We start from the raw sequence: 27,175 nt of genomic DNA, 5'->3' as shown, positions 1-27,175 counted from the left end.
TTACATGCTTATAATTGTGTAATAAAAGAGTTTGTAATAAAAAGGGGGTGTTATTTGTGCCAGATTCTGTAGAAGACAATGCAATAAATCAACTAGACCTAACAGACACATGTAGATCACTCTGCCGACCAACAGAACACACATTCTTCTCAATTTTCCAGGATAGAACATATATTAGGGCACAAATTGTCTTAACAAATTATTAAAGATGTATATTGTCCCAAGGGCCTTCTCCAATGTGATTAAGTAGAAATCAATAACAAAAGGAAAACCAGGAAATTTACGAAATTGTGGAAGTTGAACAACATACTTTAAAATAAATAATTAATTAATTAAAGAAGAAATCATGATGGAAATTAGGGAATACTCAGAGATGAATGGAAATGAAAACACAACATCCCAAATTTATGGGACACAGTGAAATTAGTGCTAAAGGGGAACTTGATAGCTATAAACAATGTTTTAGGATCATCTTTGTAGCCACATCTTTGTGCACTTGACTAATCATTTCTTTTTTTTATAATTGATTTTGGAGGGAAAGAGAGTGAGAGGGAAACATCAGTTTGTCCTTCCACTTGTTTATGTATTCATTGGTTGATTTTTGTATGCACCCCAACTGGGGATTGAACTTGCAACCTTGGTGTATCAAGATGCCACTCCAACCAACTGAACTACTCAGTCAGGGATCCAGTGATTTCTCTAGGATAATTCACAGAATTGGGACTTTTGGATCAGAGGATATTTAATGGCAATAGACAATGACAAAGTATGATCCATAACTGTACTAATTTAACCTCCCACCTACTATATACGAAGATTCCTACTACTACCACATTCTTATGAATGCAGCCTGTTATGTCATTATAATCTTTGCCAATTAGCAAAAGAAAAATGATAGTTCATTGTTTTTATCTTTAATGAAATTGAGAATATTTTCAATATCTTAGTTATTTATGCTTCTTTGAATTATCTGTTTCCTTTTTTCTATTTCTACTGTTTCTGTAATTATTTATGTCTCTAATTCTATATGTACTCATTTCATTCTTATTGATTTATAAAAGCTCCCTATATATTAAGGATATTAATGCTCTTTTATGTATGTTACAACATTAGCAAATGTTGACTCCTGGCTTGAGGTTTTTGTCAGTCTTATTTGGGACATTTATTATTATTTAAAATATTAAACTAAGGCAAATCTCTTAGTCTTCCTTTTATGGCTCCTAGATTTTTTGTCTTGCTTAAAAAAAAGCCTTCCTGCTCTGGCTGGGTGCAGCATCATTCTGTACACCAAACAGGTGTAGGTTCAATCGCCAGTCAGAGCACATATGGGTGGCAACTGATCAATGTTTCTCTCATCTCTCTCTCCACTCTCTTCCCCTCTCTCTAAAATCAAGGAACATATCCTCAGGTGAGGATTCTTACACAAATAGTATTTTCAAATACTCTCACCTATTTTCTTAGTGTGCTTTTATGGTATTGTATTTATAATACAAATTAAAATTAAATTTTGTGTTCAATGTGCCGTAAAGCTCAAAAAAAGTTTTTCATAAGCTAAATAACTGCCATAACAGCATTTCCACTGATTTGAAATGCTGTTCTTGTCACATTATCAAACTTCTTCATAGGTAAACAATACAAATATATATTTGTTCCTCGACTCTATACTATGTTCTATTGACTTATGTTCTAGTCCCTCCTATCTTATATAGCTTAATATAAATGGAAGCTTGTCTTCAGCAGTGCAAGGTTGGTTCATTGTTAGAATATCTATTAGTACAGCTCACAGATTAAAGGAAAGATCTGATATGTATCAATTATGTCACGCCCGCCAGTGGCTTCCCATCACATGAAAAGTAAATAAATCTAAAACTCCTTACAATAGTGACCAGGTCTCAACCCCACTCTGACATTGTCTAGTAACCCTTTTTGTGAGCCCACTTGCTTATTCACCGTGCCCCGTGACTCAGTTTTTTTTCTGTTCCTCTAGCACTTGCTGTTCCCCTGCCTCTTTGCATGATTAACTCTTTCTCACCCTCTAGACCTCCACCTACATGTAGTTTTCTCACAGAGGCCTTCCCTGGCCACTGTGACTAAAGCATCCCCTTCCTCCAACATCCCCATTTCCCCTGCATCACTCACATGGTTTATTTCATTCACTAATCACCATCAGAATTGCCCTGCTTATTCACTTATTTTCTTCTTTATTGTCATTTCCTCCATCCCCACCACACTTACAGGGTAATGGCTTTGTCTAACTTGTTCATCTTCCTATTCCCAGAGGCTGGAACTGCTCCTTCACTGCTTCCCAGTTGTGGATCCTTATGCAAGTTACCTAACCTCTCTAAACCTAGTGCCTTCACCTATTAAAAATGGGAGAAATAATGGTAATAAGAGTTGTTAGAAGAAGTAAATGAAATAATATAAATACAGTGCTTAACGGAGTGACTGGAACAGAGTAAGCCTTCAATAGTATTATATGATGTTATTTGAATAGTAACAGGAAATAGAAATTTAAGGGATTTTTTCCAAGAAGAGAGGAGAACTAGTTAGAAGTCTGTCACTAACATCAGACCTAACAGTTTGGCGGAACCACTCCCGGTGGAGTGAGGAACGAGACAAGGACGCCTGCTCAACTGCTGCCGTTCAGCTTGTGGGGAAGCAGTGCTCTGGCCAATGCAGAAAAATTGTTCAAAAGAAGAGTTATAATTTTAAAAAAGAGATTCAATTTTTAGTAGTGCAGAATGCAAAAGGCTGAAAAGAATTAACTGAAAAATGATAACTAATATGAATACTTAACATGTTAATGGGATACAATATACAAAAATTGTCTATTTTGGTACCAAAAAAATCAGAAAAACAACACAAGCTATTTAAAAATACCTAGACACAAATAAAAAAGTTGGTAAGCTTTAGATTAAAAAATATAGTTTTACTAAAGGATCTAAAGAAAGACAATGTGGGTATTCAATAATACCCACATTGAAACCACTTCTACCAAAACCCCATGTGTCTTTTTTTACCCTTAGTTTTGACATTTAGAAGAATAAAAGAGTGAGAACAGCCAGAAGAATTCTGAAGAAACAGGAGTGGACTTGCCCTGGACTACTTTTATTGTTCCCAGATTAGTTCATCTACCTCAAATCTGTTATACTCAACTCCCCAACGCCACTATGAATTAAATGGCTGGGAAATGCTATTTTACTTGTTACTGAACTTCTTCTAGCATTTCCCAGGTAAAAAGGCTCATCCCAAGTTAAAATCCAGGAACCCCAATGCAAACCCAAAGTTGATAGTATGTTGAATCCTTGGGCTATAGCCAGCAAACCTCCACTTTTAAGTGAATAACATTGAGACCCAGAGCACACAGGGCTGGAAGGCCTGGCTAAACCCAGTTCAAAGAGCTGCTGCACCCAAAGCAGTAGGTTTGACTTCTGCCCAGCCCTAAGTCCAGTTTTCTCTTCTAGACCCCTGGAGGAGGGGTGGCCAACCCCCAACCCTTGAGTTCCTAAGGCCCTGCTGGAGGAGCTTTGGTAGGAGGACCTTGGGCCAGACACCCTGCCCACTGCAGGTGAGAAGGGGGGGGTGGCAGGTTCAGAGTCCTCAAGTGTCTACCTTAGCTGAGGGGGGGACACATGGGGAGGCGGGATACACAGGGGTGTGGCTGGCCTTGGCAACAGGATCCACTCATATCCCCAGAGAGGAAAAGTAACGTGAGCAGGCAGGACTCAGACATGGCCTTGCCTCTTAGTGCTTCTGCATCACCGTCCCCTGCAGAAAACAGCGCTGCCTGCGGTCAGGAGCCCCTGCTCCTTCAGGAGACCCCAGGAAAACAGTCAGAAAAGTAGCTATACAACTGCTCTGAGAACCGACTTCCCCCCCTCTCTCGACTTCTCCATTCTTTCTTTGTTTCTATGTAGAAGAAGAATCAATAAATAGAAATCTCTTCTTCTGAGAGAGAGAAATTTGTTCTTTCACTTACTTTTGCATTCATTGCTTGATTCTTGTATGTGTCCTGACCAGGGATTGAACCCATGACATGGCATATCAGGACGACATTCTAATCAACTAAGTTACCTGGCCAGGCCCATTCTTTGTTTGTTTTTTAATCACTAGACTTTAATTACTACGGCTTTAGGTTTCCAGAAAAATGGAGAGAAAAGTAAAAAAAAATGAGTACAGAGATTTGCACATATCCCCTGCCCTCCGTGTGCACCCTCCCCCACCACGGACATCCCCACTAGAGTGGCACATTTGTTACAACTGATGAACCTACAGTGACACATCATTATCCCCCTGAGCCCATAGTTTGCATTAGGGTTCACTCTTGGTGTTGTACATTCTATGCCCCAGGACAAATGTGTAGTGACATGAACCCACCACTAGTATTCCACAGAATGTAGCTGCACTACCCTAAAAATCCTCTGTGCTCTTCCAATTCATCCCTCTCTTCTCATCACCCCAACCCTTGGCAACCACTGCTCTTTTTACTATCTCCACAGTTTTGCCTTTGCAGAATGACATAGAGTTGAAATCATACAGTATGTAGCCTTTCCAGGTTGGCTTCTTTCATTCTTCCCTTCTCGTGAGTGGACCTGTTCATTAACTTGCATTGCCATTTCCAGGTTACAAATGAGGACACAACGGCACAGAGAGCTCAGGCGGCCTGCCCAGTGTCACACAACCAGTAAGTGGCAGAGCTCAGATTCGAGCTTGGACATGGGTTCTTACCAATTTGGTCCCCTGCCTCTGAGCAATAGTCCCTGGTACCAGAAACTATTGTCAGCATCCACAAACAAACAGCCCTTCCAACTCCTTTCTGGAGGCCAGACGGTGGGCCACTAGCTAGGGGAGGAGAAAGGGTGGGTCCCCAAAGGGTAAGTCCCCACACATGAAAAGGCTCCTTACTTGTCCCAGGCCACTGGGCAGCAAGACAGCAGGCAGCAGGTTCAGGCCCTTTCTTCACAGCTCCTGGCAACAATCCTGGACTCCATGAGGAAGCAGGAGGTGCAGATGGGTGGGGAAGCTGGCCAGGGCCTCGGTGCTGGCTCCCCGGCTGAGCAGGTGAAAGCCCTTGTCGACCTGCTGGCCGGGAAGGGCTCTCAGGGCTCCCAGGCCCCACAGACCCCTGAGAGGACACCCGACCACACACAGGGGCCTCAATGCAATGGTAAGCAGATGGAGGGGTATCCCCAGACCCTCTCCCAGCCTTCGCCCCCTCCCAATTCTACCTCTTTCCCCTTCCTTTCACCTGCCCTTCCAGTCCTCCCCTTCCCTTCCTTTCACCCACCCTATCCAGCCCTCCCCTCTGACCTCCATCCTGCAGACTCAAGGATACGGAGACACCGAGAAGCCCTTCTGAGCAGGGCAGGAGGCAGCCTGGAGCTGGGTGGCCACTCACCCAGGCTGACCGACCTCCTGTTGGTGGAGGGCCTGATGGACTTGCAGCTGAGGGAACATGACTTCACCCAGGTGGAGGCCACACGTGGGAGCTGGCGCTCTGCCAGGACCATCGCCCTGAACAGGCTCTTCCTGCCTCTGTCTCGGGTGTCCATCCGACCCCGCATCTCCATCACCATTGGGGTGGCTGGTGTGGGCAAGACCACCCTGGTGAGGGACTTTGTCTGCCTCTGGGCCCAGGGACAGGTTGGCAAGGACTTCTCGTTAGTGCTGCCTTTGACATTCCGGGATCTCAACACCCACGAAAAGCTATCTGCAGACAGACTCATCCGCTCCTTCTTTCCACATGTCGGGGATTCTGGCCTGGAAGGGGCAGCTCTGGCCAAAGTCCTCCTTATCCTGGATGGCCTGGATGAGTGTAAGACTCCTCTCGACTTCTCCAACACCTTGGCCTGCACTGACCCCAAGAAGGACATACCAGTGGACCACCTGATCACCAACATCATCCGAGGAAACCTCTTCCCAGAAGTTTCTGTCTGGGTCACCTCCCGTCCCAGCACTGCTGGCCAGATCCCAGGGGGCCTGGTGGACCGGATGACTGAGATCCGGGGCTTTAACAAAGAGGAGATCAAAGTGTGTTTGGAGCAGATGTTCCCTGAGGACCAGGTACTCTTGGACTGGGTCCTGAGCCAGGTGTGGGCCAACAGGGCCCTGTACCTGATGTGCACCATCCCAGCCTTCTGCCGACTTGCAGGGTTAACACTGGGCCACTTATGCCGCCATAGGTGGGGACCCCAGGACACAGAGCTGTGGCCTCCAAGGACGCTGTGTGAACTCTACTCTTGGTACTTCAGGATGGCCCTCAATGGGGAGGGGCAGGAGAAGGGCAAGATGAGCCCTCGCATTGAGCAGCTGGCCCACAGTGGCCGTAAGATGGTGGGGACACTGGGCCGGATGGCCTTCCATGGGCTTGTGAAGAAGAAGTACGTGTTCTACGAGCCAGACCTGAAGGCATTTGGAGTGGACCTTGCTCTGCTGCAGAGCACTCTGTGCAGCTACTTTCTGCAGCGGGAGGAGACCCTGGCCTCCTCAGCAGCCTACTGCTTCACCCACTTGTCCCTGCAGGAGTTTGTGGGGGCAGCGTATTACTACAGCGCATCCAAGAGGGCCATCTTCGACCTCTTCACTGAGGGTGGAGTGTCCTGGCCTCGGCTGGGGTTCCTCACACATTTCAGGAGCGCGGCCCAGCGGGCAATGCAGGCTGAGGATGGACGACTGGATGTGTTCCTTCGCTTCCTCTCCGGCCTCTTGTCTCCAAGGGTCAATGCCCTGTTGGCAGGCTCCCTGCTGGCCCCGGGCGAGCACCAGGGCTCCCGGATGCAGGTGGCCCAGATCCTTCAGGACTGCCTACACCCCAACAGGGTAGTCTGTGCCCGGGCAGTCAATGTCCTGCACTGCCTGCATGAGCTGCAGCACACAGAGCTGGCCCGCAGTGTGGAGGAGGCCATGGAGAGCGGGGGCCTGGCCAGGCTGACCGGCCCCCAACACCGAGCTGCCCTGGCCTACCTTCTGCAGGTGACAGATGCCTGCACTCAGGAGGCCAACCTGCCCCTGTGCCTCAGCCAGGGTGTCCTCCAGAGCCTGTTGCCCCAGCTGCTCTACTGCCAGAGCCTGAGGTGAGTGCCGGGTTGGGGTGTGCAGGGTGTGTTGGCAGAGGAGAGAGTAGAGGACCAGGAAAGTGCTTCCCTTCCACCATGACCCTCCGTATCAGTGTCTTAGGGCTGTGTAACCAAGGACCGCAAACTGGGTGGCTTAAACAATAGAAATGTATTCTCTCACAATTCTGGAGGCAAGAGTCCAAAATTAAGGTATTGACAGAGCTGTGCTCCCTCTGACACCTGTAGGAGAGCATCCTTCCTGCCTCTTTGGTTTGCGGTGTTTGCTGGCAGTCCTTGGCTTATAATTGCACCACTCCAATCTCTTCCTCCATGGTTACATGACCACCTTCTCCATGTCTGTCTTCACACAGAACTTTCCTTGCTTGTAAGGACACCAGTCACATGGGATGACAGTCCCGCCTCCCTCCAGTGTGACCTCATCTTATCTAATTACATCTGCAACTGCCCCATTTCCAAATCAGGCAGTACTATTGAGTCACTGGGAGGTTAGAACGCCAGCACGTCTTTGTGGGGACACAATTCAATCCACAACACCAGGTGAACCATTCCGATGCTGACAGAAGCCACACCCACTCACTCTCAGCCTATCCTCTGTCCACTGCTCTGATCTTAGGAGGGGGCGAGAGGAAGGCACCAGGGCCTTTCAGGACCTGAGAGCAGCTTCCATGTCCTCAGAAGTAAAAATAGTAGCAAGTGTCCCACAGATGCACACAATGTTCAGGGTTGCTGGGAAGACAGCCCTCAGGATAGGAACCCTAGGGTTTATGCCGTTGAGCCTTCCGGTTCACCTTTGTAGGAAAATGCTGTGAGCATGGTGGGTGTGCTGTCCGAGATCTCAGGGCCATATGGTAGGATCTACATTGGGATCGAGAGAAGAAAGAGGGAGAGGATCCCAGCCTGGGTGTCTGAGCTTAGCACCCTCTCTTGCTGCCCTGATGCCAGCCAGGGACCTCATTCAACCTGCCTGTGTCGGGGGTTGCCGGGAGGGGGGGGGCGGCAGGAAGCACTCACTATTGCTGTTTGTCCTGATCAGGCTGGACACCAACCAGTTCCAGGACCCTGTGATGGAGCTGCTGGGCAGTGTGTTGAGTGGAAATGACTGTCGTATTCAGAAGATCAGGTAACGCTGACCCAGGAGACTCCTCCCAGGGCACTCCCCCCACCCACCTCCGTCTCTCAGGGTCTGAGGGCCCCTTTCCCAGCCTCCTTTCTGCTCAAGTGGCTACGTGGTACTTCAAGGAGAGGCGTCTTTAAAACATAAGTCTCAGGATGCAAGCTGCTTGTTTCCACCAAGTCCAGAAAGTTCCAGAGGCTCAGGTACTCATCTGTAGGAAGAAAGGAAGGATATAGTGAGGATCAGAGGCTATTGTGGACAATGGAAGATTTTCTCCAAACACTGTATGTGCTGACATGGTACCAGGCCCAATTTTCTTAAAGTTTGCCCTCAAATAGTGTTCCGGGGACAGGACCATATCTTTTTAAAAAATTGCATTTTCTTTTAAAAATTTTAATGAAAAAATTTTAAATTTAAACACTGCGTCTGTAATGTAATTAGATTGACGTTTATATACTGATCAGAAGAGGTTATGAAATCTCCTTGTAATAATTTCCAAGTCTGAGAAACACCCCTGTTCGTAGTTGAAGTGATACCAGGACCTGGGCAGGGGTGGGGGCCAGGGCACTTCTGGAGAATTAGGGAAGTGAGCTTAGAGGACAGGGCCCAGAGAGTAATTTTTCATCCTTACACAAGGTTTTGGGTTCTGAAATAATCTTTATGTGAGAAAAAAATGTAGAATGAATCAAGAACAAAGCAACCACTGAGGATAGTGGTTAGATTGGCAGGCTCCACATGACCTTGTACAAACACCTCTGTGCCTAAGGATGGTAAGGATGGGGTCACAAGGTTATTACCTGTGAGTTCTGGGGTCCCCATGACCCATGTTGGGTTCAGTGATTCACTAGAAGGATTCAGAAGACTCAGAAAATCTGTCATGTCCACAGTTGTGGCTCATTACACAGAAAGGGTACAGACTAAAGTCTGTGAAGGAAATGGTGAATGGGGCAGGGTCCCAGAGAGACCAAGCATGAGCTTCCAGCTGTCCCCTCCCAGCGGAATTGTAGCAATGTCTTGTGACAACACATCTGAAACATTCCGACCAGGGAAGCTCATCCAAGTCTCGGTGCCCAGAGTTTCTGTTGGGGTTGGTCATGAAGACGTACCTGACCTCCCACAGGCTGACCTTATTCTCCAGCTCTTCCTGAAGTCAAGCTGACACTGCATGGCCCAAGATTCCCAACAGAAATTGTGACACAAGCTATTGAACAAAACCTAAGCCCCCAGATAAGCAGAGATATTCTTATCAGGCAGGACATTCCAAGGGCTTAGAGGGGCCACCTCTCAGGAGGGGTGTTGGTCAAGGTTAATCCTTTGCAGAACACTGCCTCCTGGAGTCGTTGGGAAGCTCCAACAAGTTAATTGAGAAAAGTGCTTCAGACAGGACAGGCACTGTATAAGGACCAAATGTACTGGCAGGACTGTCATCTTACTAACCAGAGGTAGAAATGCAATTTCTTTGAAGGAAACATGATAATGACATCTCATTATTAATGTTTTTCCCTTCATGGGAGCCATCAGCAAAATAATGAGCTTTCAGTGTTTGGCTTAAAGGAGTCTAGATAGTGCTCAGAAATTTTTCTGAACAAAGCTTCACATTTCCTCTATGGCCACATGCTTTTCTTTACCTCTCTGTAGCTGGTCCTCAGTACCACATTCCTATTTGAAATGCCCAAGGGATCCTTTACAAAACACAGTCAAGGCTCATGAAATATTACTCGTAAAATAGTAGAAAAATCTTGGGGTGAGGAAGGTGGGCAGAGGTTCTCTAGAACCTGGGGATATTTATGTAGACTATTCTGGATAGTCTTCACATGTTTTTAAAGCAGCAGAATCCTTTTTTCTAAGTGACATATCAAGCAGTATCCCAATAAATCAAATAGACAAAAGAGGAAGAAGCTGACGAAATTGAAAGAAGAAGAGATGAGGGCTGAGAGTCCAGCACTTGGCTCCCTCTCAGACTCCTGGTGGCTCCTGAAACTTTTCTGTGGAACATTAGGGGCCCTTGAAACATCGCTTGAAAGCACTGGATAATCTAATTGTATCCCATGGTGCTTCCCCACCATTTTAAATGTCTGAGAAACATTAAACTTCATCAGCTACCACTTCTGAAATTGGGTACATGAAGCAACATTAGGTTGATCTATTGGCATATTTTTGGAATTGCCCTTTCAAGGCAGATACAGATGTACTTTTTTATTTTTAAAAATGATTTTATTTATTTATTTTTAGACAGAGGGGAAGGGAAGGAGAGGGAGAGAAACATCAATGTGTGGTTGCTTCTCGTGCGCCCCCTACTGGGGACCTGGCCCGCAACCCATCCATGTGCCCTGACTGGGAATGGAAACTGACCGTTTGCTTCCCAGGCCAGAGCTCAATCCATTGAGCCACACCAGCCAGAGTCAGATGTACTTTTTTTAAACCTTAAAGTTAGTTCTGTAAAAACTCTACCATTTTCCTTTCTTGCATTAGGACAAAGGGCTGGCACCTATGGTGTGCTGGAACTATGAGTATATGAGAGATGATTTAAAAAAAATTAATCTGTTGATTTTAGAGTGAGAGGAGAGGACGAAGAAGGAGAGGGAAAGAGTGGGGTGGGGAGAGAGAGATTGATTTGTTATTCCACTTATTTATGCATTCATTGGTTGATTCTTATATGTGCCAACTGGGGACCAAACCCTTAACCTTGGCATATGGGATGATGCTGTAACCAACTAAGCTCCTCAGCCAGGGCCTGAGGGCTGATTGTTAAATTTCCAGGAAGTTTTGCAAGCTGTGAGTGCCCGAAACTGGCTGTCGTGGAATTATTTACACCACAAAAATTGGCCAATGTTACAAATCATGGTTTTTGTATTTTGCTTTCTCCTGAGAACCAGTTTTCTGGCACAGCACTGGCTGGGGCCCATTGGTAGACTTCCGTAACTGTCTGCCCTCTTTCCTGTGATATGTAGCAGCTGTTGTGCTGGATTCTGGCCAAACTTCCCCAGAACCCTTTGCCAGCATACACGTTGATCTGCCCACTCTGGTCCTACCTGGCCTGGCTCAGAGGCTTTCCTGGGCCTGGCATTTTGTTCCACTTTGATCTCCACCTTGTCCAGGCCTTGATGGTTCTGGTGAGACTGAGGGTTCTGGATCATGAGCCTGGAGTTGAAGAAGACAATGAGATTTATAGACTTAAAATAACCACTCCTTTTCTTCCCCTTGGGCAGCTTGGCTGAGAACCAGATCAGTAACAAAGGGGCCAAAGCTCTGGCCAGATCCCTTCTTGTTAACAGAAGTCTGACTACTTTAGAGTAAGTACAACACCAGAGGCCAATCTTTCACTCTTGGTACAGGGAGTACTTGTGAGGCATCCTGTACAGTTCCCTTGACCATACTCTCCCCTGAGTGGGTGGGAAGAATAGCTGAGCAAACAAAGTATGGCTCCTGCTCAACTATTCAGACTGGCCCAGGAAGCACCAGAATATTAGCTCTGAACCAGGTGTTATCATTCCCCTTTTCATACTTGGCCGAAGTGCACTGGTCCATTAGATACTATTTTCTTCACCCCATCACATGGGGTCACCTTCAGAAACTCCGTCCTTGTTTGCCTACATAAAAATCTCTACCCCACTTCCATTATATATGAAATTCCAAACCCTGATATATTTTGTTCAAGAAGCATAGGTCAGTGTAACTTCTGTTCCTCCCTGGGAACTAGATAAGAGAGAATGGTTCTTTCTCTTCCTTCCTCCAGCCTCCGTAGTAACACCATCGGACCTCAAGGGGCCAAGGCACTGGCCGATGCTCTGAAGATTAACCGCACTCTGGTCTTTCTAAGGTACGTGTCAACTGCTCTCTCGTGGAGAGGGGCCAGAAAACCTCCTCATGTGCCACCCATGGGGTGGGGGGCGATTCAAACTGTGGCCATGAGATACCAGCTCCCACTCAGTGGAAACCACAGGATCATGTAACCCAAGCAAGTGCCCAGGTTCCAGCTCCCCCCAGGTTATTGTGCCTGTGTTTATAGCCTGAGCAGGGGACAGAGGAGAAAAGGGTGGGTAGAGGGGCATAGAGGTGGAGGGGCAAAATGATCTCTGAGGAATTCCCCAAGACCGTGGTGTCAGAATGTTCCCCTGAGGTGTTTTTCCAAGACACTGAAAACCCATCCTCCTGAAGATCCTTATGGTTTGGTGTGGTTTTCTGTGCTTCTTTTAGGGGCCAGTGGTTGTATCCACCCTTAGTTGAATGTTACCACCATTTGTTTTAGTTTGCTTTCCTTTGTTTAGTTATATTGAAATGAAATTCACACAAAATTCACCATTTTGAAGTGTGCAGTTCGATGGCACATAATACATCCACAATTACGCTACTATCAACTCTATCTAGTTCCAAAATATTTTCAGCATCCTAAAAGGAGACCCTTTACCCATCAGCAGTCACTTCCCATTCCCCCCTCCCTTCAGCAACTACCAATCTGCTTTCTGCTCAATGGATTTGCCTATTTTGAATATTTCTTATAAATGGAAGCATACAATAAGACCTTTTGTGTCTTCTTTCACTAAATATATTTTAAAGGTTAATCCACATGTTTGCATGTATCAGTAGTTCATTCCATTTTATGGCTGAATAGTATTCCATTCGTCAGTTAATGGACATTTGGGTTGTTTTCACTTTTTGGTAATGGGAATAATGTTGCTGTGTGTATTTGTGTGCAGTATTTGAGTACCTGCTTCCAATTCTTTCGGGTAAACATCTAGGAGTGGAATTTGCTGGCCACATGGTAACTCTGTTTCACCTTTTGAGGAACCGCTGGTCTGTTTTTGGCAGCAGCCGCCCATTTTACACTCCCACCAGCAGTGTATGGGGTTCCGATTTCTCTACATCCTCACCAATGCTTGGGTGCTGTGACTTTCAGCTGTAATTAGGATTATAGATGACCTAGCTTCTGTCATCTAGATGTCATAAGCACCTTGACCTCAGTCAACAGGCAAGTGCTTAGAGACCCAGAAGGAAACCCAAGGCAGAGAAGCAGAGGGAAGGGCCAGTTGTTCCCCAGTGGCTTTGTGGTGGGCATTGAGGGCCTCTAGTGGCCAATGTCCCCTTTCACTGGGGTCAGCTGCTGCCCCTCCGTGGGCATTGGTGACACTGCAGTGGTGGTTCAGGCCACCATTGGGTGCCCTGGTGTGCTCCATCAGGGTGTGCCTCTTCCTTGCCTTCACAGCCTTCAGAGCAACATGATCAAGGATGATGGTGCCAGGTCCATGGCTGAGGCCCTGGCAGCCAACCGGACCCTTTCTGTGATACAGTGAGTAGACATACTGGCCGTTAGAGAGCCTCTTTGGTGTTCACCGTCTCTTCCTCCAAAGGCCTCTCTGCCTATGTTCTACGAGGAGGGATGAATGGGGCAAGGTCCCGAGGCTTTCTGACTTGTCTGGATGGCCCTAGAGAACTTGATGTCCACTGCTTTTCCAGAGGACAGCTGTTGGGCAAAAAATTAAAAATAAACCCTCCTACAAATCCAGAAAATCCTCTCCGCAAATGTGAGAAAGAACAAAACAGCTTTATTATTTGAATAAGCAGTCAGCGAGACTGTATGCACATCATATACAAGCCACTGAGGAGATTGCAAGGACAGAAAGAAATCAAGCCCTTTCCCATAGCAAGCACAATGCATATGTTTCCAAGACAAACAACAACTTGTCCTCACATAGGAGGACTGGACAGCACTGTTTGTCACACAGAGTTCATCCTAAATTAGCCTTGTTCTTGGGGTGTTTGTTAATGGCCTTTAGCCTTAACTTTTAAGGAAAGTTAAGACCTCACATCTTCATGACAAGAAGGCACTTACAACCTGGAGCCTGTACTATCTTCTTTGATGTGTACTTTTCAAAGAGATGGCTCTAAGGCCCTCACAAAAGACATTTCAAGTCTGTAAACCTTGGCAAGAGGTTTTTATTTAGCTTTTAAAAATATTTACACACTTCTCAAAAGGACGGGGAAAGGATTCACAATGGCAACTAGGAAATGCACTAAGAAAAGGGGGAAGGATATCTCTTTCTCTTTTGGAACCAGGGAAATTCCCTTTTGCTTCAATTGTGCTTATCCTCACACAGAAGAGGCCCTGCCCTGCCTGCCCTTCTAGGATGAGCACAGGGTTCTTCTGTAGCATCCCCTCCTCCAGATTTAGTATAAGAGGAAGTAGCTTTTGGAGGAGAGGAACCTAAGTAGAGGAGCACCTGCCCTAGGGAAGACTGTAGGGTTGGGAGACTTGCTGCTGGACATGGAGGTGGACTGTTGAGTGTTGAGAAGGTTGATCGGGTAAGGGGCCAATGGTGCTTGTATGTGGAAGTCCCCACTCAGGAGGTTGCTAGATATCATCAGTGTCTGTTGTCTCTGCTTCCCAGTTTCTGACAAGCAAGAGCCTGGCTGCCCTTGTGTCTTATTCTCCATATAATGTTGGTCTCTTGGCATCACTTAGCAACAATGGGCAGACCTTTCCCGGAGACCCCTCCCGCTATGCTGTGATGCATGCAGATGGCACTCAGCATTCAGTAGTCTCTAACCTCTCACCTTGAATTGGAGTGTGCTTGGCCTGTGCATGGCTGTGACCACCTTTGCTGAAGGACCCCTCTCGTCTCTCACAGCCTACAGAAGAACACCATTGGGCCTATGGGAGCCCAGAAGATGGCAGATGCCCTGAAACAGAACAGGAGTCTGAAGAAGCTCATGTGAGAAGTGCAGAAGGGCCAAATTTGTATCCTCAGTGACTGACACAATGCCCGGCCCATCATAAATATTTGTGAGCATGCGGATGGATGGATGGATGGATGGATGGATGGATGCATAGACTAGTAGATGAGTGGATAAATGGGTGGACAGTTCAGTGGATGAGTATGTGAGTAGATGGATGGATGAAGGTATTGGTGCAGGACACCTGGCTTTGAACTCCAAAGCACTGGATCGAAAGAATGGAGACCCAGATTCCCAGGACTGAGTGAGCTACAACTATCTCAGGCTCACATTTGCTGCTTTCTCAGCTGGCAGAAGAAAGTGGCATTTCCTAGCCACCTTCACATAAAGTATCACAATACCTCCCATTAAATGGTCGGTCCTGTCCCCTTCCCGCTACTGCCTGCCAGGGAGCCAAGAACGACTTTGCTAACTTGATCTCTTAAAGAAGGCAGGAGGTTACTTACAGAGGCCTCTGGCCCACCAGTCCCAAGTAGGAGAAACTGTGTACTGGCACCCTTGGGATAACAGAGACAGCCCTCCCCTAGACCCTGATTTCCAGGCCTTGCCCTGTCCAGCTGCTGCAGAAGGCTGGCTTACCAGTGTGTGTCCATCTCTTGTAGGTTCTCCAGTAACAGCATTGGTAATAAAGGTGCCAAGGCCCTGGCTGAAGCTCTGAAGGTGAACCAGGGCCTGGAGAGCCTGGAGTGAGTCTGCCTGACCACCCTCCAGGGGTGGCTGTGGGCCAGGGCAATTCCCCCTGTCCTACTCAAGTTCTCCATCCAGTAGATGGGTGGGTCCCAGAGGAGGGCTGTCGGTCAAGGCTATTTCCCTGCGAGAATTCAACCAACCACCAACTCTGGGCATACTGTGATCTATCCTGCCTCTTCCATCCCACCACACCGGCTCTGTTTCCTAGGACTGTAGGGGCTGGTGTTGGCTCTGGAGTTTTGAGAATGACAACCACCACCAAGAACGCTTTAGAAGTTGGTGCAGGTAGCTAAAAAATGAGCCAGCTGCAGTGGCCTTGGTGTGGGGTTGGGGAGCTTGGCACTGCCCCATACTGGGGAGACCCAACTGTGCCACTTTCTCTATGAGCTGCAGACACAGCACATGAGACCCTTTCAGGGGCTGTTTGGAGGCACCCAAACCAAGACAGTGTCTGAACTCTGGTACTAGGCCCACCTATCCTGACCTAGCAGGGGCTGGAATGTGGAGGATGGGGGAGGAGAGAGGGCTGATGAAAAGAGCAACGTGCAGTGGCACCTGCCTCAGGGATCCCCCAAGTCCCTGCTGAACTCGGTGCTTCAGCTGGACTGATGGCCCCCTCTGGGTCCTTGGACACCCGCACCAAACATGCCTTCTCTCCTGTATGCAGCCTGCAGAGTAATTCCATCAGTGACACAGGAGTGGCAGCGCTGATGGGGGCCCTCTGCGCCAACCAAACCCTCCTCAGCCTCACGTAAGTCCCAGCCTTCCTCTCCAACCAGGTATTCCTTTGGCCGGGGGTCTCAAGGAATTTTGGGACTTGGAAAGAAAGGCTAGCACTTGGAAGCCCACACCTACTCCTGTGGGCTGGTTTTGGTGAAGACCTATGGTTAAGCAGCTTGATTCTGGAGCTGACCTCATGCCCTCTTCCTGTTTGGGGGAGGGTAGGGGCAGCTGTGACCTTCAGCTGGCCAATTCTGCTGCTTCCTGCTTGTCCACAAGTTCTTTAGGTGCCCAAGCATACAAGATTGCCCCTCACAGTTCTGAGGTCCCATCGTCTTGTCCTCTTTCAACTGTCGACAGTCCTAAAGGGAGACACTTGGCTGCCTAGCCACCAGAACCTGGGCTTGCTGGAGGCACACGGTGCACCCAGATAGGTGCTCAGAAAGGCCAGGCTCCACTCGAGGTTTCTCTGGTTCTAAAAGCCTGAACACCTGGGCTTGTCTTCCCCAGAGGCCTCATCTGCCTGGTCAGCAGCTCAGGGTCTTCTCTTTCCTCAGCCTGCGAGAAAACTCCATCAGCTCAAAGGGAGCCCAGGATCTGGCTCGAGCACTCTGCACCAACAGCACCCTGAAGAACCTGGAGTACGTGAGTTGGGGGGCAGGTTGTTTTTCTCCAGACTCCTTTATGCCAGGGCCTCAACCACGCAGAGCATAGGGACCGATGGGCCAGGCCCTCATCACCGTTGCCACCGTGAAAGGCTGAAGAAGGACCTGGTGGAGAGAAGGCAGCCAGGAGACTTGGTCCCTGGTGGCAACCCTGACACGAGTCTCCCGGTCTCACGTCATACATTACCTGAGGATGTAGTTAGTGGTGACTCTCTGCCCACCCCCTTGTCCCATGGTGATGGACAAGCCTGTGGAAGTGGCACCGTCACGAGGGCAACACAGTACAAGGATCAGGAGCGAGTCCCTGGTGCCTCTGCCATCTCCTGGTGGGTGATGAGTCCTGGGACCTCACTGAGCCAAGCCTGGGCCCACTCCCCATGGGGTTGTCAGAATTTGTCACAACAGCCCAGGTCATGTGCCTGGCACATGCAAGCACTCCATAAGCGTGAGCTAGGCTATCCAGTGGAGCCAGTGCAGCCCTTGGGTTGGAGGAGAGCAGTGTGGATTCCCTGGAGAGCAAGGACAGGGGACATCATGGTCAGCTTTTGCTCACTTGCCCTCATTCTCCTCCTCCCAGCCTGACAGCCAACCTCCTTCACGACGAGGGTGCCCAGGCCATCGCGGTGGCAGTGAGAGAAAACCACACCCTCACGTCCCTTCAGTGAGTCCTCAGTGCCCACCCCCACCCCCTGCACAGAGCTGAAGCACCCAGACCAGCTGATGCAGGAGGCCAAGTCCAGCTCTGGATACCCCCCACATGGCCTCTGGGGCCTCCAGCAGGTCACTGGCAGAGGCCACCAGCCCTGAACTCTGATCTGCTTCCTGAGGTTGATCCATGGAGAGGCCAGTGGTGGGAGCTAGGTACTCATGGCTGTGCCTCTGTGTCGCATGCTTAATGCAGGGGCCACCAGGAGTCTTTATTCAAGGCTGTCCCTGTGCTCACCACTAACCAGAGAGTAAACGATGACTCCCTGGGCCTAAGGCTGAGGAGGGTCACGGGAGTTCTGCCCATCAGTGGTCCCCATAGAACCCACCCTGCAAGGACTCCATCCTCTGGTGTCAGACTCTCCTGGGAGGAGACCCCTCTTTCTGGAGCCGCAGGACTTCCTGGGCTGCCTTGGGCCACCTAATCCTGTGGTTCGTGTCTGCCTAGCCTGCAGTGGAACTTCATCCAGGCCAGCGCCGCCAAGGCCCTGGGACAAGCACTACAGTTCAACAGGAGCCTGATCAGCCTTGAGTAAGTGGGGCCTCCACGGAGGCCACAGGAGCAGGGGAATCTGAAACCGCAGTGCCTGCCAGGTGCGGGGCACGTGCGCTCGGCACACAGCCTCCTCTGCCCTAAGGCCAGCAGGCATGTTTCCAACCTCATCTGCTTTAAAAAAAATAACGGCTTTATTGAGAAACAATCTATACATTTAAGGTGTATAATTCACTGGCTTCTAGTATATTCACAGTCATGTAAGCATCACTACAGTCAAATTCAGAACATTCCTATCACCCCCTGAGAAAGCCCATACCTACTAGCAGTCACTCCCCAGCCTCCCCGTCCCCAGCAACCACAGATTTACTTTCTCTATGGATTTACTTCCTTGGCATTTCATATAAGTGAAATCATACCATATGTGGTCTTTTTTGACTGGCAACTTTCATTTAATATGTTTTCAAGGTTCATCCACATTGTGGCACGTGTTGCTACTTCATCCCTTTTTATGACTGAGTAATGCACCACGGTATGGATAAGACCACACTCAGCTTATCCTTCATCTGTTGTTGGACCTTTGCATTGTTTCCACTTTTCGGTTATTACAAATAATGCTGCTGTGAACGTCCATATTCAAGTTTCCGTGCTTTCGGTCTTCAGAACTGAACCTATGCTTTCAGTTCTCTTTTGTATACAGCTGGGAATGGAATTGCCAGTTCAAATGGCAACTCTGTTTAACCTTTTGAGTCTCATCTGCTTTTGATGCCGACTGCTTCTCTCTCAGTTTCCAGGATGTCCCGTCTCTGGCTAGTTGTTTGATTCTGAAATACTGGTGCTCCTCAGGGTTCTGTCCCAGGCCAACTTCCCTTGAATGGCATCTCTTCCGGCAGCTCTCACAGGCTTTAAAGTCCTGATGGCCCCACATCCATATCCCAAACTTCTCTCCTGAGCTCCAGACCCAGGTGCCCACTGCTCAGTCCATACCTCCCCCTGGGAGCCTCACCGGTACTTCAAATTGCCCAAACGATTTCCCCCACAAGCCTGCTCTTGCTTCCCCATTATAGGAACAGAACCAGCCAACCAACTGTGAAAAGTAGAAACATTATCCTCACTCTTTTCATTTCCAAGTCCTGTTGCTTCTCCTCCCAATGTCCCACCCTCACAGCCACTGTCCAGGCCACCAGCATCACCCACCTGCATCACTGCAGCAGCCTCCACAGCCAGCCCATCCTCTGCTGGCCAAGATCTGTCCAAAACACAAATCCGTCCCTGCGCTGGTGAGATGTTTCAGTGGTGGCCCAGTGCCTGCCAAGTAGAGTCCGACCTTTAGCATGGCTTCTAGGGACCCCAAACATCTGCTTCCTTTATGCCTCCTCAGCCTCTTGCCACACTCCAGAGACTTGACTCAATTTCTTCAGGTTCCTTAGATGTGCCAGTTCCTTTCCCCCAATTCTTATTCTTCAGGTTTTGGTTTAGACCTATTTCTGGGGGCAGCTTCTGGGACCTCACTGAAACCGTCACTTCGCCTATGGTGACAGCTCCTCTAATTATGTCCCCCCAGCCGAGTTCCATGAAGGCAGAATTGGCCTTGCACACAATACACACTCAAATGTCCATTAAATTATTAGTGCCACTAGTTAGAATAGCCCAGGGATAGGGGCTTTTAATTTTCTAGTTGTCTTTGGAAAGCATACCCTTTTTCGTCCTGAGCCCTTGTTGACATTACTTGCATGTGTTCCTTTTTCTTGTTTGCCTCCGTTGGTCCAGATGTTTGCAGATCCCAGACCCATCTGCATGTTAATTAGGAGGCCATGGGGCTGCAGTGGCCACACAGGGTGACCCAGTGTGTATCGTCTATGGTGTGTGTGGTCTGAATTACATGGAAGGTCCAAGCTCAGCATGTTATGCTGGAGAGCTGGCCCTGTGCCCTGCGTGCTCAGGGGTCACTCTCTGTGTTCAGTTTACAGGAAAACGCCATTGGGGATGAAGGCGCCTGTGCAATGGCCGATGCACTGAAGGCAAACACAGCCCTCACTGCTCTCTAGTAAGTCCTGACATGCGTGGCAGCCCAGGAAGCCGGCCTGTCGCCATCCTTTCATACGGAAAATCCATTATTGTTTCCCAGTCAAGGAAAGTGTGTTTGATTTTCCTAATAGTAGCAACCAGGCAGAAAAAGGGATGTCCAGATCATCTCTGCTCCTGCAGTTCTAACAAGTAAGATGTGGGGATACAAGAAGTGTTCCCCTCCAAACTCTCCAGGAGACTACCTGTACTTCCTATATCTGTAGTATCTAGATATGTCCTAGGCAGCAGACAGTGTAGGTAGAAGATGCGGCATCCTTTGCACAGATCACAGGCCAGCAATTTTCAGTGCTATTTCATCACTTTGAGCTCTAAGTCAAGGGTGATGAAAATGAAGGGCGACTATGACTGAGAGCTGGATCCAGGGCAGGTATGAGGGCGGGAGAGGCCTGGCCTGTCTGGCCTGTGCATTGACAGCATTTCCTCTTACAGTCTCCAAGTAGCCTCCATTGGTGAGCTGGGGGCCCAGGCACTGGGGGAGGCCCTAGCCGTGAACAGAACCTTGGAGATTCTTGAGTAAGTATTTCAGCCTCCAGCTACAGTTTCTTACCCAAAGAAGCCAAGCTGTTGATTCAAAGTGAATAGATATGGAGGAGAAAAAAGGTCAATGTACATGAAACTCGCAAATCATTTAAATCCCTTCACTTAGCTCAAGCATGCCCCAGCTTCCCCATTCCTGCTTTACCCCTTTTCCCGGGGAATCACTGTTGTTGGCCCTCCTTTCCTTGAGTACCTGCTCTTCTTGGTCTTGTCCGGGCTGAACCGGTCCCATAGCCCTGTTTAAGGGCTCCTTGGGGTGGTCTGTGACCACCGATCTCGGTCTTTAAGATCCAGAAGTTTGGGCCTCAAGCTCTTTGGGGCTTTCCGGCATGTCCATGTCATCTCTGCTCCTGCATTTCTGGGATGCTGAGCACACAGGACTGCTGGGTGCAGTGCTGCCTCTCCTCAGCCCCCTTCTGTCTTGGGATTGGGAAAGGAGAATGAAATCTCCAACAAACTACAGGTTGGGCCAGCCCACCCCGGCCCCCATGTATCCCGTGGCTCCCCAGGGCCGGACCCGATTCTGCACCTGGGAGTAAGGAAGGAGCAACCTAATCCCCCATAGTTGCTGAGTCCATGCTGCCTCTAACCAGTAGCCCACATTCATCTGAAAAGGTACCATCTCAAAAGGCTCTCAGCCGTCACTGTGCCTTGCACTTCCTGTCTTTTCTTATAGCTTGAGAGGAAATGCCATTGGGGTAGCTGGAGCCAAAGCCCTGGCAAATGCTCTGAAGGTCAACTCAAGCCTCCAAATACTCAAGTGAGTGGGTGTAGAGCCCTATCTGTACTCCAGGGCAGATGACTTTTCTGCTGGAACCTTCCCCATGGGATAAGCTGCTTTTGATTTTCTCCATAGCTGCTTCCTTCTGAATAGAAATAGTTGACTGCTCTGGTCACTATAGTCTATACTGTGGATGGGTTTGTTCATTCTGCCTAGTTTAAGTCAAAGGTAAATCACTTAACATCTGCATTTTTGTCTTATATCCTCCAAGGCACTTGGATGGGAAAACTGGCTCCTTATAGACACTGATCTCAGGGTTAAATGACACCTTGATGTTGGCATGGCGCCTGTGGACAAATCAGCTCCAGAATGGTCCCCCAAGAAACGCAGTACTGCTTCCTGGGGTGTGTTCTTCTGTCCTGAATAGCTCACTGTGGTGTCTCCATCTTTTCTTTGCCTAGTCTTCAAGAGAATTCCTTGGGGATGGATGGGGTGATATGCATTGCCACGGCACTGTCGGGAAACCACGGGATCCAGCATATCAAGTGAGTGGGGCCTGGCAGTTTCTGGCCTTTCACGTGGTTCTTGCTCACCCTTGGAATCATAGGTCAGGCCCTACCTTCTGTCTGATTCTCAAAGCCAGCCGACTCCCGGGCCCCCTCAGCAACTCTGGGGTAAAACTCGGTGTAAGAGAAAGCCATTCAGAGCCTTGTCTGTGGGAGGGGTCCTGGAAGCACAGAGATCTGCATTTTATTTAGTGACCATCTGCTCATTACTACCCCTTTAGCCAGGTTTTCAATTTTTCCTAACCCTTCTCGTCTAGTCTCCAGGGCAATCACATTGGGGAATCTGGTGCCAGGATGATCTCAGAGACCATCAAGACAAATGCTCCTCTGTGCACTGTTGAAATGTGAGCAAAGCGAGCTCCTGGTGGACCGGGCAGGAGGATGGGCAGAGACGCAGCTGGAAGCCTTCAGACAAAATGACCATTTTCCAGGGTGATTTCCTGTGATCTGGGAATGACACTGACCCACACACAAGCTGGTATCCTACAAAGAGGCAGGAAAGAGGCTGCCAAAGGAGGTCATAGGCACCTACCTCTCCTGGTCCAGGGTCAGTCTAGGCAGGAGTGCGATGGACACTCTGGCACAGCACACGGAGGGAAGGTTCTTCCACGAGGGACCCAGGACTTACACCTTAAAGCTCAGCAGGTAAGAAGCTGGTCTGAGCTTATTCATACCTTGAGGTCTTCGTGTGCCCCCAACTCTTTAGTTATTACTGCCTTTTCCCAATCACCTGGTTAAAATCATCCCCCTCCCTCTGAAATGAGTTGCCATATTCCTGCCCATTGGCACTGGTAACAGAAAGGACCTCTCTTTTCTTAAGAAGAAAATTTTAGGAGTATGATCCTTAAAGATATATGGAGAAATATGGGAATATTTTGAAGAGAAATAAAAGCTTTAATCATAGAATTCTGGAGACAGAGACACAAAATAAACTTTCCCAAGGGTTTTGCCGTTTTTTATACATTACGAAATCTCTCACAGGCATGGAGTCTGGCACACTGGTTATCAACAGCATGCTAAATGTTGATGCCTTAATAATGTTACTCTACATTGGGCTCCAGACCACTGCTCTGCTCCAGCTTCACTCTGAAGGCGAGCTGGGCTTCCCTGCGGCGTAAATTCTCTCGGATGTCTGTGCTGGAAAGAGGATGACTCCAGTGGAAACTACAGTTCTCATCAACTTGAAAAAATGCTTATAAAGTAATTATCACTTTAAAACTTGAAAAGGAAGCACTGTTGTCCTACATGTTTCTTCAAAATTGAATATTCAAGGCAAGAACCAACAATGGATACTAAAATCATGGTTGAAAGCCAATTGAGGAGGAAGATATCTGCATAGTCTCAAAACGTCACTCCACAGTGGTATTTCAAAGGCACCTTACAGACATTTTACAAATGGAGCTTTAACAAAGTAATTAAACTTAATGCCTCCAGAATTGGGATAAATGGACATCAGGGGCCCTGATGTGATGCACTTAGAAGAACATATTGCTGATGTAGTGTTCTTGCCAAAAAGGTTTTACTGGAATCTAACCATGAAAAAATTTTGTCTCTGACAAAATCAGAATTGAGCGCCATTCTGAAAAAATAAGACAAACAAACAAAAAATCTAGCCTGACCTTTGAAAATGTCAATGTCATCCAAAATAAAAAGGCTGGGGATTGTTTTAAATTGAAAGAGATTAAAAGGACATAAGAACATAATGCAAGGTCTTTGATTGTATTCTAGACTGGAAGAAAAAAATCAACCATAAAGAACATTTCTTTGGACGTTGGGGACATTTGAACATTAGGAATGTGTAGTATTTATTGTATTATCATTTTAAAAGGTATTTTTGCTGGGTAATGACCGTTTCTTCTTTCAGTGCTTTCAAAATATTGCTATATACTGTCTTCTAGTTTGCACTGTTTGTGGCTGAACTGAGGACTCAATGAAACAAGAGGTGCAGTAGCTAAATGTTGAAGAAAGCTGTGCCGTGTAGGGACCTAGCACAGGAGAAACTTCAGGGGCCAAAGGAGTGGAGAAAAATTGTGCTCTTTGGGGACTTTGAGAGCAAGGCGCACTAGAATTGGAAGGAAGGCTCTTACTCTCTCCAAGGTCTCTTGAGCACCCTCTGCTGACAAAGCTTAATTAACATCTCACTAGATGACAAAGGAGAGATGTTACAAAATAACACCTTTAAAACAGAACAGGCTGAAAGGTGAATTTGGAGCTGAGGCAATAAACTGATATACCAGCACAGTGGGATTTGTCTTGTTTCTTTCTTTTTTTTAAATTATATTTTATTCATTATGGTATTACAGTTGTCACAATTTTTCCCCCTCTCCAACCCTCCACCCAGCACCCACTACTCCCTCAGGCAATCCCCACACCATTGTTAACATCTTTGGGTCATGTGTATAAGTCCTTTGGCTACTTCATTTCCTATGCTGTGCTTTACATCCCCATGGCTATTCTGTGAATACCTATTTGCATGTCTTTTTAAAAAACATATATTTTATTGATTTTGCCATTAGAGTTATCCTATTCCCCCCTTCATTCCCCTCCACCCTGCAAACCCCTCCCCTACCATTCCCCCCTTTAGTTTATGTCCAAATGTCTCAAGTTCTTTAGATTCTATATTTCCCATACTATTCTTGCCCTCCCCCCTGTCTATTTTCTACCTACTGTCTCTGCTACTTATTCTCTGTATCTTCTCCCCCCTTCTCCTCTTTCCACTCCCCTGTTGCTAACCTTCCATGAGATCTCCATTTCTATGGTTCCACTCCTGATCTAGCTGTCCTTTTAGTTTGCTTTTGTTTTAGGTGTGGTTCTTAATAACTGTGAGTTTGCTGTCCTTTCACTGTTCATCTTTTTTATCTTTTTTTTCTTAGGTAAGTCCCTTTAACATTTCATATAATAGGGGCTTGATGATGATAAACTCCTTGAATTTGATCTTATCTGAGAAGCGCTTTATCTGTCCTTCCATTCTAAATGAAAACTTTGCTGGATAGAGCAATCTTGGATGTAGGTTTTTGGTTTTCATGACTTGGAATACCTCTTTCCAGCCGCTTCTTGCCTGTAAGGTCTCTTGAGAAATCCACTGACGTCTGATGGGAACTCCTTTGTAGGTGACTGTCCCCTTATCTCTTGCTGCTTCTAGGATTCTCTCCTTCATTTTAATCTTGGCTAATGTAATGATGATGTGCCTTGGTGTGTTCCTTCTTGGGTCCACCTTCTTTGGGACTCTGAGCTTCCTGGATTTCCTGGAAGTCTATTTCCTTTGCCAGAATGGGGAAGTTCTCTTTTATTATTTGTTCAAATAAGGTTTCCACTCATGGCTGTTCCTCTTCCCCCTATAATTTGAATGTTGGAACGTTTAAAGATGTCCTGGAGGTTCCTAAGCCTCTCCTCATTTTTTTGAATTGAAGAAACAATTCTTCATTCTTTTCTGTTTGGTCATTTTTTCCTTCCTTCTGGTCTACTCTCTTGATTTGAGTCCCAGTTTCCTTTCCATTACTATTGGTTTCCTGTGCATTACCATTCATTTCAATTAGTTTAGCCTTCATATGTTCCTCTAATTTGTGACTAAAATCAACCAGTTCTGTGAGCATCCTGATCACCAGTGTTTTGAACCGTGCATCTGAAAGTTTGGCTATTTCTTCATCACTTAGATTTATCGGCTCTGGGGCTCTGAGTTGTTCTTGAGCCATGTTTTTATCTGTTTGTGCCTGTTACATATGAGGAGCGGAGTCTTAGTTGTTTACCAGGGCAGGGCCACCCAGTTCGCTGGTTTGTGATGCTGTATGTGGGGGCGGGTCAGAGAGGGAGCAATGGCGGCCCTCTCCACTCGCCCAGTCTGTCCCACCGCTTGCCCCCGTCTGTTTATCTGAGCAGAAATGTGCGAGCCCGCCACCCTGCACTGTGCGGTCTCAATGCTCACCTCTTCATTGGTTTATCTGCACGCAAATGCTCAACCGACCGCAGACAGCCAGCCGCGCCTCTTCCCCGTGTTCGCCCGTAGCTAGCCCGCACCTGGGATCTGAGCCTTCGGCTGCTTGTGCACCACCTGGGTCGGGGATCTTTTTGGCCAACCAGCTCTGCTGCTGGCTTCGCCCCTCTTACCGGTTTAGCTGAGCATTTCGTTGTTTTCGGACTCCGTGTTGTCAATTTTCTGTGTGGTTTGGTTGCGTTTATTATTGTTAAAACTTTGTTGTTTTTAGATTTGGTTGTGCGAGGATGCAAGGTGTTTCCACCTACGCCTCCATCTTGGCGGAAGTCCAGGACTAATTGTTCAGAGTTTTGATCTTCTTTTTCTTAAACAATTCCCTTTAATATTTCATATAATAATGGGTTTGGTGATGATGAACTCCTTTAGTTTTTTTCTCATCTGGGAAGATCTTCATCCTCCCTTCATCCTCCCTTGTGCCTGTTACATATGTAAATTGTTCTAAATGATATCTTTGCTGGGTAGAGCAATCTTGGCCGTAGGTCCCTGCTTTTCATGACTTTGAATATTTCTTGCCAATCCCTTCTAGCCTGCGAAGTTTCTTTTGAGAAATTAACTGACAGTTTTATGGGAATTTCCTGTAGGTAACTGCTTTTCTCAGGCTGACTGCTTTTAAGATTCTCTCATTATCTTTAACCTTTAGCAGGTGCCTTGATTATGCTAAAGTTTTGATGTGTCTTGGAGGGGGCCTTTTTGCTTCCATTTTGTTTGGGACTCTGTACTTCCTTGATTTGCATGTGTATTTCCTTCACCAAACTAGCGAAGTTTTTTAAAAATAATTTTTCAATTAAGAGTTCCCATTTCTTGCCCTTTCTCTTCTCCTTCTGGCACCCCTATGATGCAAATGTTAGAACACTTGATTGTCCCAGAGGCTGCTTACACTATCCACATTTTTTTTTTTTTACTTTTTTCTTCTTGTTCTGAGTGGGTTTTTTTGTTTTTTGTTTTTTTGTTTTTTGTTTTTTTTTGCTTCCTTATGTTCCAAATCATTGATTTGATTCTTGGCTTCAGCACTCTACTTTGCTTTCCTGTAAATTGCTATTTCAATTAGTGTATCCTTCATTTCTGACTGGATCTTTT

The 27,175-nt window shown here is 47.3% G+C and overlaps 1 protein-coding gene across 5 annotated transcripts in view; it reads left to right on the top strand.

Moving 5' to 3' along the window:
* NLRC3 (NLR family CARD domain containing 3) overlaps positions 1-24,348 on the top strand; it is a 36,202-nt gene extending 11,854 nt beyond the window's left edge. For 3 of the 5 annotated variants that reach the window (XM_037154656.2, XM_037154655.2, XM_053671760.1), the window contains 19 exons: positions 3,465-3,568; positions 4,623-4,684; positions 4,966-5,167; positions 5,324-7,073; positions 8,110-8,196; positions 11,400-11,483; positions 11,927-12,010; positions 13,394-13,477; positions 14,817-14,900; positions 15,525-15,608; positions 16,280-16,363; positions 16,890-16,973; positions 17,575-17,658; positions 18,151-18,234; positions 20,159-20,242; positions 20,713-20,796; positions 21,497-21,580; positions 22,003-22,086; positions 22,365-24,348. In XM_037154656.2, the coding sequence (XP_037010551.2) occupies positions 4,990-5,167; positions 5,324-7,073; positions 8,110-8,196; positions 11,400-11,483; positions 11,927-12,010; positions 13,394-13,477; positions 14,817-14,900; positions 15,525-15,608; positions 16,280-16,363; positions 16,890-16,973; positions 17,575-17,658; positions 18,151-18,234; positions 20,159-20,242; positions 20,713-20,796; positions 21,497-21,580; positions 22,003-22,086; positions 22,365-22,455 (3,198 nt within the window). In that variant the 5' untranslated portion in view covers positions 3,465-3,568; positions 4,623-4,684; positions 4,966-4,989 and the 3' untranslated portion in view covers positions 22,456-24,348. Of the gene's footprint in view, positions 1-3,464; positions 3,569-4,622; positions 4,685-4,965; positions 5,168-5,323; positions 7,074-8,109; positions 8,197-11,399; positions 11,484-11,926; positions 12,011-13,393; positions 13,478-14,816; positions 14,901-15,524; positions 15,609-16,279; positions 16,364-16,842; positions 16,974-17,574; positions 17,659-18,150; positions 18,235-20,158; positions 20,243-20,712; positions 20,797-21,496; positions 21,581-22,002; positions 22,087-22,364 lie in introns of those variants that run through there. The other 2 variants (XR_005083851.2, XM_037154657.2) reach the window with 2 other exon arrangements.
* Positions 24,349-27,175: the final 2,827 nt, after the last annotated feature.

This window comes from Artibeus jamaicensis, unplaced genomic scaffold, assembly GCF_021234435.1.
Source record: "Artibeus jamaicensis isolate MK-2021 breed Jamaican fruit bat unplaced genomic scaffold, CSHL_Jam_final contig_700, whole genome shotgun sequence".
Taxonomy (NCBI): domain Eukaryota; kingdom Metazoa; phylum Chordata; class Mammalia; order Chiroptera; family Phyllostomidae; genus Artibeus; species Artibeus jamaicensis.
This window is presented reverse-complemented; position numbering and strand designations above follow the sequence as displayed.